This window comes from Octopus bimaculoides, chromosome 27 (assembly GCF_001194135.2).
Source record: "Octopus bimaculoides isolate UCB-OBI-ISO-001 chromosome 27, ASM119413v2, whole genome shotgun sequence".
Lineage (NCBI taxonomy): Eukaryota > Metazoa > Mollusca > Cephalopoda > Octopoda > Octopodidae > Octopus > Octopus bimaculoides.
Window position 1 is genome coordinate 4,008,305 of NC_069007.1, and position 10,549 is coordinate 4,018,853.

The window sequence follows — 10,549 nt, forward strand, 5'->3', positions numbered from 1 at the left end:
CCCCCCCCCCCCGGTTTTTATATAGATCCACAGGGTAAATCTAACCCTAACTCAAACCCTAACCCTGACCCTAACCCTAACCTTAAACCTAACCCTAACACTAGTTTTGTGAGATTTGGCTGTTATTTCTAGCATGTAAATAGCCTGCTTGGTGGGGGTGGGGGTGAAATTTTTCAAACAATTTTTTTTCAGAATCGGAATCTCCATAGCCTAAAATGTGGGATTCCGTAAAAAAAAAATTAATAAATAAGGGGGAGAAAGGTTCAGATTACATATAGTCCGTCTCCGCCCATGTGAATATGTATGTGCGTACAAATCTGAGTGTGTGTGTTTTAAATTAGATAACGCGTGAGTGTTTGGTGTGCGCATGTGTATATATATATATATATATATATATATATGTCTATACTCGCACATGTTCGTTAGAGTTCATCTAAGCGGTGTTTTGTTTTTACGGTAGGTTTATAAAAAGTTTGCCTCCTTTTATATAACATTTCGTCTTTTTTTTCAGAAACAGTGAAAGGAGCTTGTAAGTCAGGTGTTTCAAATCGTTTGTGCGATCTTTCAATATTAGTCCGAAATATCGGCCTTTTCCGTAAAAAGTGTCTTCGGCGATATTTACCAAAGATCGGCTTTTTTCGTAACACCCGCACGATTTTCACTAGGGTGTTAGGGTTAGGGTTTTAGTGTCAGGATTAGGGTTTTAGGGTTAGTTTTAGGGTTCCTAAAACCCTAACCCTGACACTAAGGCCGATCTTTGGTAAATATCGCCGAAGACACTTTTTACGGAAAGGCCGATATATCGGACTGGTATCGAAAGATCGCATAACAAGGCATAAAGAAAAACATTGTATGAGATAGATGTTAGCAAAGAATGTGAGAAAATCTTATTGTCCGAGCCTGATCCAGTTCTTTGGTTGCTAGACATGCTTCAGGCAACAACTAAATCTCCTTCGAATCACATCAATAAAGGAATGATGAATTTGATAATGTTGTGGTTGATGCATTGACTGAATAAAAACAGGATGGTCACGGCTGGCATAGATTATAGATCGGGTGGATGAAATAGCAAATAAGCATTTGAACTGAGGGCATCCTCGAAGTCAAAGCAGTCCGAGGTATGCCTGACACGTTAAATCTTCCGTTAATTGCATGTTAAACTTTCGTATAACAATTTAAACTTAACTGTCCACCCCCTTTACCGATTCCTTATGGAATGATATAAAATATAGAACCACCCACCGATGAAGTGTCTAAAATTACGGGGAAAAAACCACCCTGTTTAATTTAGGGGACCAAAACAGCAAGCTAACATTTGTTACATAAGCAGCGAGCTGGCAGAATCATTACGGCACCGGACATTACATTATAAGGCATACCTACACAAGTGTGCCCCCCGACGACTGTTCCCTCATAACCTTCATAAAAATGGATATTTTAGTAAAATTTTCTTCGAATACCTTGTGGATAGCGTTGATCACGTTTATATTAGAATTTAACGGCGGTGGTGGTGGGGTGAGTCTGTCACGCACACATATATACAGATACATTATATCGTATCAAGACAATTACCCCTCCCCATAGGACATTCCCCCCGACAACTACCCCCTTGGACAATTACCCCACTTGGTTAATTACCCTCTCTCCAACATATTAGGAAGTTTTAAATTATCATCTGTTGTCCTCAGGGGTAATTGTCATTGAGGGGTTATTGTCCATGGAGTTAAATGTCCTAGACTCACATCATATACCAAGAAAACGAAGCATGAAATTTTGAAAAACATTGTTATGTGCCAGTATGTATGTGGGAGCGCTCATAATTTTTTTTTCCGTCTTAGATATCGTTATAATCGGAATCTATATCGTCAGAAAGATGCTTGTAGAAAATTTCATTAACAAATATCTTTTTGAGAAAGTTATGAGGAACAAACACTACCTTGTATCAAACTATATTCCATTATACTTTACCATCGTATTCTTTACAAGCTAAAAAAGGTTCCTCTACAGCCAAGGTGCTAGGAAGCGAAATTGTAGTTGTGGCAGATAGTGGTGTCACACAACTGGTACACGTGCTGGTGGCACATAAAAGCACCCATTACACTGTTGGAATGGTTGGCGTTAGGAAGGGCATCCAGCCATAGAAACAATTCGAAATCTGACTGGAGTCTGTTGTAGTTCTTCAACTTGCCAGTCCTGGTCAAACTATCCAATCCATGCCAGCATGGACAATAGACGTTAAATAATGATGATGTATATATATGTATGTATCTCTCTCTCTCACTATCTGTCTATACGTACATATATATATATATATATATATATATATATAGCAATAAGAAAATAATGGTAAAATATCTTTTTACCCGCATTTATTGCACTTGGTAATTGCAATGAAAAAACACTAGTGTAATAGTAATTGGGTATCCTTCCAGCAGTATATTGGATAGATATTATCCCTTAGTGGGTTGGATTCACAACCCCAAACTTTCTTGGATTTATATATATATATATATATATATATATATAATATAATATTAGGATAAATACTTTATAAGAATTTATCAAGTAGATAGCGTGAAAAAACCTCATAAGGAAAAAAACCCATAATTTTTTTCCATAAATATATATATATATATATATCTACACACACACATTTATATATATTTTATTCTTTTACTTGTTTAAGTCATTTGACTGTGGGCCATATATAAATTTTAATTACATGACATATAACTATTATTTAACAACGCCCCAAATTTTTTGAATGTTCTAACTGACCTCGTTGTGTTAGTCTTACGTTATCAATGACCATAAATATTGTCTGAAAATAGATCAGAGCTTTTTTCTTAAGTACCACGTAAAAAGGCAAAAAACAATGGGTCATTATCATATGAGATAAGAGAGGAAGTGTAACCGTACCTCCATTGTGTCCCTGTTAATGGGTTCGAGTGAGACATAATGATGGCTATCTAGTATCAAGGCTCACAGGAGGACAACTCATTTGCATTTGGCAGCTGTGTTTTTAATTTACATTTAATTTGCATTTACTTTAGTGACTCAGACAAGTAAAAGAAGGTAGAAGTAAAAAAAACAGGCATATGTATAATGTGAGGTAGTGAGTTCGATTCCTGAACTGGGCTGTGTGTTGTGTTCTTGAGCAAGACACTTTATTTCACGTTGTTCCAGTTCACTCAGGTGTAGAAACGAGTTGGGACATCACTGGTGCCAAGCTGTATCAGCCTTTGACTTTCCCTTGGATAACATCAGTGGTGTAGAGAGGGGAGGTGGGCATGCATGGGTGACTGCCGGTCTTCCATAAATAACCTTGCCCAGACTTGTGCCTCGGAGGGAAACTTTCTATGTGCAATCCCATGGTCATTCATGGGTCTTTTATACACACACCACACGCGCACACACACACAGAGTATGTTGGGCAAAATGCTGCGTAGCGTTTCTTCTTGTTCTTTGTGTCAGATTCTGAAGATGGTGGGATTTTACTCTACACGTATGTGCGTGTGCATGCATGTGTGAGTGTGTGTGTAAGTACGTATGCATGTATGTTCTTTTATTTGTTTCAATCATCAGATTGTGACAATCCTGGAATTTGGGTCTGTGTGTGTGTGTATGTGGTGTGTGTGTGTGTGTATGTGGTGTGTGTGTGTGTGCTTATAATGCATTGATGTACTTCTAGCAGTGTTTCCGTACTGTGGCTGTTAGGTCCTCGTTGTTGATAATAAGACAATATCAGAAAGAGATAAGAAAGCAAAAGATACGAAGAAGAGGTGACTCGATGCTTTTTCTTATCTCTTCTTATCTTTTGCTGCTTTTCATGTCAACTTGTCCCCGCATCGCTTTATTGGTGTCAGCACACGTACAACTGCAAGGACATAATGCCCCGCCCCCAGAGATGTTTGTGGGTCTGTCATAGATGGAAACGGAAGTGTCTCCAACATTTTACGGGGTCTTCAAGACGGGTGAGATGGGAGCTAGGAAGAAACTCTGGCTCAGTACTTATCCTCCAATCAGGGGTCACGTCCTCAGAAGGCTCCAGAGAAAACTATACTCAGGAACTCACTGCCCAAACGATCATCATCATCATCATCATCATCAATTATTTATGTTCTGAGTTGAAATTCCACTGGGGTCAACTTTACCTTTCATATCCCCTTCTAGATTTGATGAATTGGTACCAAAATTAGAAGCAATTCTCGTGGCCTGCTTAGTCTGGCTAACATAGGACCAAACAATTAGCTATAATTTCTATTCTCCTTAATTACAGGTGTAACCAATTTTTGTAACTAACATGGACAGTGAACACACAGTTGGTTCTGGTATTTCCAAGGTCCATTCAATGGCTGTTTCTGGATTTACAAAGGTAAGGCTATGAAAATATTTTTCTCCACCTAGTGAGGGCATTTATTATCATCTGTGTTGACGAGCTCTCATGATTTGAGTCATGATGAATCTCTCATTAGCTGATTATGAAAACCATGGATGCCACCCCTATATATGTTGCAGTTACTCCTTTGAGAGAGCTTGGTGATCCTTGCCATTGATCTTCTAAGATTCCTCTGCTCAACATCAATGTAAGAAGCTCTGTCAAGCTCTTCTGCTATTTCTCCACAATCCACCATGCTGCAGTCCCATGACTTTGCCGTATCCCTAGCAGGGGTGGCCGAACGGGTGCTATGCCTTGCCAACGGGCAGTCAGTAACTGTGCAGAGCATGGCCATCACTCCATGAGGTATTTTCAAAATATCCGTGCACAGGAGTGGCTGTGTGGTAAGTAGCTTGTTTACCAACCATATGGTTCTGGGTTCAGTCCCATTGTGTGACACCTTGGGCAAGTGTCTTGTTATATCCTCAGGCCGACCAAAGCCTTGTGAGTGTATTTGGTAGACAAAAAATGAAAGAACCACGTTGTATATATATATATATATATAATCATAAATATATAAGGATCGGCATTAGATGCTTCACCAACATACTGAAAATTTAGAAATAGCAGTCAAAGAACTACCGATTCTAAACTACAAATTTTTTCTCTAATGGATGGCAATATTAGAGTAGCTTTATACTCTTAACCGTGAAACATTGTACATGATTAACTAAAGGCAGGTTTGTTTTTGCTTTTCTCTTCTATTTTTGTTCTGTGTGTGCCATAAATATCGCCATCCGTTAGAGAAAAAATTTGTAGTTTAGAATCGGTAGTTCTTTGACTGCTATTTCTAAATTTTCAGTATGTTGGTGAAGCATCTAATGCCAATCCCTATATATTTATGATTATAAATGGTTTTACTGATAAAGGTTTTTTTCATACTGAACTACTTGGCAAAATTGTTAATTATTAATTTTATTACTAATTGGCAATATATGTATATTTTTGTGTGTCTGTTTGACCCTCCACCAAACCATCGTTTGACAACCGATGTTGGTGTACCTACGCTTCTGTAACTTAGCGGACCCTCATGTGCCATTCAATATGTATAATAAAATCCTATGTATTTTTATGATTAAATATTATTAAGAATTATCTTTTAGCATTTACTTGTTCCAGTCATCAGACTACGACCATGCTGGAGTGCCACCATGAAGAAATTTTAGTTGAATGAATCAACCCCAATGCTTATTTTTTTTTAAAGCCTGCTACTATTGATTGCTTCTTGCTGAACCACTAGGTCACAGGGATGTAAATATACCAACACCGGGTGTCAAGTGGTAGTGGGGGACAAAAACAAACATGAACACACACACACACACAAATATGGCTTCTTTTAGTGTGGTTGGGAAGCAAACTTCTTACCACAAAACCACGCCTTAGCCTTGCATAAAAGAAATTAAAATATTTTGTGTATTGTGGATGTATAAGCAATTTATTGTAACAAAATCTTATCTGGACCCCTAAGGGCCATAAGAACCCCAGTTGAAAACCACTGACATAGAGGTTTCTTTTGTGGTTTTAGGGATTTCTAGTGTGTTGTTTGTTATATTTTATTACTTAAAAAATTTTTTTTTTTTTTTGTAGAATTCTGCAGAATCTTACAATCTAGGACGGCCTTATTACACAGATCAAACAATTGATGAGATAATTAAACGAAGCCAACTGATCGGCTTGGAAAGTACAGGTAACTGAGTTAGAGTAGACGCATACATACACATAAACACAAATAATAATAATAATAACAACAACAACAACAAGAGCACTCAGAGAGAGAGCAAGCCTCTGCCAAGGCAACACCAACATCCTCTCAACAAATATCCAGAGATGATTTTTAAAAGAGAGTATCTGAAATAAACCCGACTGCTCTTGAGAATTAAGTTAAAAAAAACAGGCAAAATAATCCAGAATCCTTGTCTGGTACCAGATTGATCCCAAAATCTAATCATTTTGTGCCAGTCATGAGGCCAAACATCCCTGAAAGTTTCATCCAAATCCATCTAGCAGTTGTTGAGATATCTTGTCCATGGACAAACAAACAAACACAACTAAAAACAATACTTTTGCCTTTGCTAAGACGGTACGTAAAATACTGTCTATGTGATCTCAAATTTTAAAGCAAACACATAATTTTCTTATGGTTTCTTAAACATTCACTTGAACAAAACTGTACAAATCCAAATATATGGTACCCAAGGCATAACACCTACATGAACTTCTAACTTATTGTCTCTTGAAGTCTCTGGGTGAGACTTGGATCCAACTTGTACAAATGCAAAACAAAAGTCAAACATAAAATAATAATAATAATAATAATCCTTTTTACTAAAAGTACAAGGCCTGAAATTTTGGGGAAGTGGCTTAGTCGATTACATCGACCCTAGTGTTTCACTGGTACTTAATTTATTGACCCTGAAAGGATGAAAGGCAAAGTCGACCTTGGCAGAGTTTGAACTCAGAGCGTAGCGATGGGTGAAATACCGCCATGCATTTTGTCCAGTGTGCTGGGGTCAATGTAAACGACTTAATCCCTTTGTCTGTCCTTGTTTGTCCCCTCTATGTTAACGCCCTGTGGGCAATGAAGAAATTATTATTATTATTATTTCTTGTTTTTTTTTCTTTCAGCAAATATATCCTACGATGTTCTAGAATTGGGAGCTGGCACTGGCAAATTCACCCAAAAGCTTTATCCAAGACTAAAACAGTTGAACAAAGAAGGAAACAAAGTAAATCCTTTCATAAAATTACAAATGTTCTCATTATTAACCACATCATTGTTTCTAAAGTAGCCATCTCTGTATCATGTTTAATGTATATATGCTGTTAAAAGGCCAGTCACTGTGGTATTTGTCCTGAGATAACATCTCTTATGGACCTGCTGTGTTGAAAACATATCAAATATTGGAAAGAAAAAAAATTCCCCAGCAGTGGCCATTGAAAAAACCAGATGCATTTTGGCATTTTCAGGCCTTTTCTATGGCACATATCTACATTATTTCATTTTATTTGCCATAAAGGCAGTACACAGAGTAACTACAGGCTGGACAAACACATTAATGAGATGACATGAATGATGAACGTGATGATATAAATGGGAGAAGACAGAAGCCGCCCGCCAATTTGAGGCTATAAACCTCTTATTTTACAATTTCAATTTATCATGTCTTTGAAATGAGGCACTTGCCTCTTACACTTTTCTTTTTATGGGCCACAAGCTCTTTCAATATGAGGCACGCGTCCTCTTACATTTTACTGCCCAACCAGACTCCATGCTTCACTTAAGCACTTCACTGGGCCACTTATGGTACATATCTACATGCTCGGAAAGGAATTTGTTGCTTCTGATATAGAAGAAAGTGGTTAAAACATTTGCTGAGGTTATGACTAACCACTTGGCCACTTAAAGTTCTGGAATGTGCAATTGAGGCAGTATTAAATTACAATAGCCACCTATGTATCATATTTAATGTATACACACTGTTGATGGGTCAGTTACTGCAGTACTTATCCTGAGATAACATCTCTCATGAACTGGGTGTGTTAAAAACACAATCAATATTGGAAGGAGTTGAAAATAGCTCCAGCAGTGGCAAGTAAGAAAGCCAGATGCATTTTGACCGTTTTGGAACTTTTCTATGGCACGTACTCACAGCTAGCCATATACTCAGAAAGGGAGTTGTTGCCTCTTATATAGGAAAATGTGATTAAAACATTCACTGATGTTATGAATAGCCACTTGGCTGCTTAAAATTCTGGAATGTGCAATTGAGATAGTATTGAATTAAAATAGACATCTATGTATCATATGTAATGTATACGGAGGCGCATGGCCCAGTGGTTAGGGCAGCGGACTCACGGTCGAAGGATCGCGGTTTCGATTCCCAGACTGGGTGTTGTGTGTGTTTATTGAGCGAAAACACCTAAAAGCTCCACGAGGCTCCAGCAGGGGGTGGTGGCGACCCCTGTTGTACTCTTTCACCCCAACTTTCTCTCACTCTTACTTCCTGTTTCTTGGGTAATGCTGCGATGGACTGGCGTCCCGTCCAGCTGGGGGGGAACACATACGCCATAGAAACCGGGAAACTGGGCCCATGAGCCTGGCTAGGCTCTAAAAGGGCGCATAATAAATAATATATATTTATATATATATATATATATATATATATATATATATATATATATATATATATATACATGATGGACTCTCCCGTTGTTAGACGACATGAGGGTTCAACAATTTCTTACCGAACAACCACACAGATGATTTGTTTATAGTGATCAAATGTTTGTGTAGACATAAGCTCACTCCCTCCATCAGATCCACATTACCTGTACAGGTGCAACGGGTGCTACATGCCAGATGAAATGATCGCAGAGCAACGTGAAATGAAGTGCTTTACTCAAGAACACAATGCAACAGCCATTCTGGGAATCAAACCCATTATCTCGCAATCGGGAGTGCAACACCTTAACTACTGAGCCACGCGCCTTCACACACATACACAGACACACGAATAATTGAAGGTGGAAATATCAGTCAACTGTTGATTTAGTGACTGACTTAGTAAATGCATTTAGAAATTATTTGATATTTGTTGTTCTTTAGCCCCTGAAATATTTGGCTACTGACCCCTCAGAAGGTTTCCTGTCCACCTTACAAGAGACTTGTCCAGATGTAGAAACTGCTGCTGCTTCTGCTAATTGCTTAAAGGTACCAGACCATTCTGTCCGGGTGAGTAGCAGATTCCATTCTTTTAACACATTATTATTATTATTATTATTATTATTATTGCTTAGTGGCTGTGGAAAAAGGGGCTGTGTGGCGGACCCGTTTGAAAGGTTTCAAGACAGGCACTTACCTATCTGGCCAAGCCCTCATCCATTTCTTCAAGTATCATTTATAAAGGAAGGTGCTGCCTTCTTGCATGTTTATCAACAGTGGGAATGGCGAGGCTGGTAAGACTGAATCGATCCACTCTGAGTATGCTTTCCTAAGTAGGTGGAAAGAAACTAGAAGAGGGCACTTCCCATGCCTTGTGGGTGGCAGAATAACACGGGTCTTTTGCATAGGGTTACCCTGAATTACCCTAAGTGGACTTCCCCCTCTATTGTGGATTCTATTCATTTATCAATGATTTATTTCTATAATTTCTATTTATATATCCTTTGTTGTATCCTTTGTATCGTAGAATCTCCCTTCGATCCATGTAAGTCCCACCTGTTTTTGTGTGTTGTATCTTGCCCTTTGATATTGTCCTCCCTGTGCCTTTGTGTGTGTGTGTGTGTGTGTTCTTGTCTTGATGTTAGACATAGGTTTTAAACAAGCATTATTGTTATACAAGTGAGTTTAATCATCTCCAGTTTTCTGTGAAAAAATATGTCTGGCCTTGGGAAAACATTACCTTTCTTGAGAATTGGTGAGGGTTGGTGACAGGATGGGCACCCAGCCATAGAAAATCTGCCTCAACAAATTCTATCTAATCTATGCAAACATAGAAAAGTAGAAAACTTAAAACATAGAAAAAGGAAAAGAGCCGAAAAGTAAATGTTAAATGATGATGATGATGTATGCATCATATTGATAAAGATGATGATGATGATGGTGTATACATAAATTTGCTGTTTCTTCATTTTGGTTATGTTTCAATTTCAGTTGGTAGCAGCTGCGCAATCCTTCCATTGGTTTGCTACAGAGGAAGTTCTCCAAGAAATCCATAGAATTTTGGTCCCTGACGGAATGTTAGGTAAGTTCATGGTTTCATTATCATCAAAGTCGTTATTGTTTTTGCTATTGTTAATTGCTGTGATTCTCGTTAAGGTCTTTAGTAATCAGGATTCAAATTTCATCAAAATTGCAGATGAGGGTTCTCTCCCTTTTTACACACCCTAAAAAAATTCTAATCATCCCATACCACTGATCTTTATGTGCAGATTCCAAAATTCCAGTCTTATGGAACCTGTTAAAAGGATTTTGCTCCTAAAAAATGGAGGTCATGGAGCTCTAAAATGTGGGAGTTAAGGCCCCTATTGGGGGTAGGTGTCTTAATATCAAGCAGAGAAGTTGAATTGTTGAGAATCTTTTTAACTTGGGTCTTATATGTATATATATAT

The 10,549-nt window shown here is 38.1% G+C and overlaps 1 protein-coding gene across 1 annotated transcript in view; it reads left to right on the forward strand.

The window, feature by feature from the left end:
* Positions 1-329: 329 nt before the first annotated feature.
* LOC106879168 (uncharacterized) overlaps positions 330-10,549 on the forward strand; it is a 13,262-nt gene continuing 3,042 nt past the window's right edge. The window contains exons 1-6 of the mRNA XM_052977114.1: positions 330-456; positions 4,280-4,375; positions 6,026-6,125; positions 7,064-7,164; positions 9,045-9,170; positions 10,092-10,322. Of these exons, the coding sequence (XP_052833074.1) occupies positions 4,304-4,375; positions 6,026-6,125; positions 7,064-7,164; positions 9,045-9,170; positions 10,092-10,322 (630 nt within the window). The 5' untranslated portion in view covers positions 330-456; positions 4,280-4,303. The remainder of the gene's footprint in view (positions 457-4,279; positions 4,376-6,025; positions 6,126-7,063; positions 7,165-9,044; positions 9,171-10,091; positions 10,323-10,549) is intronic.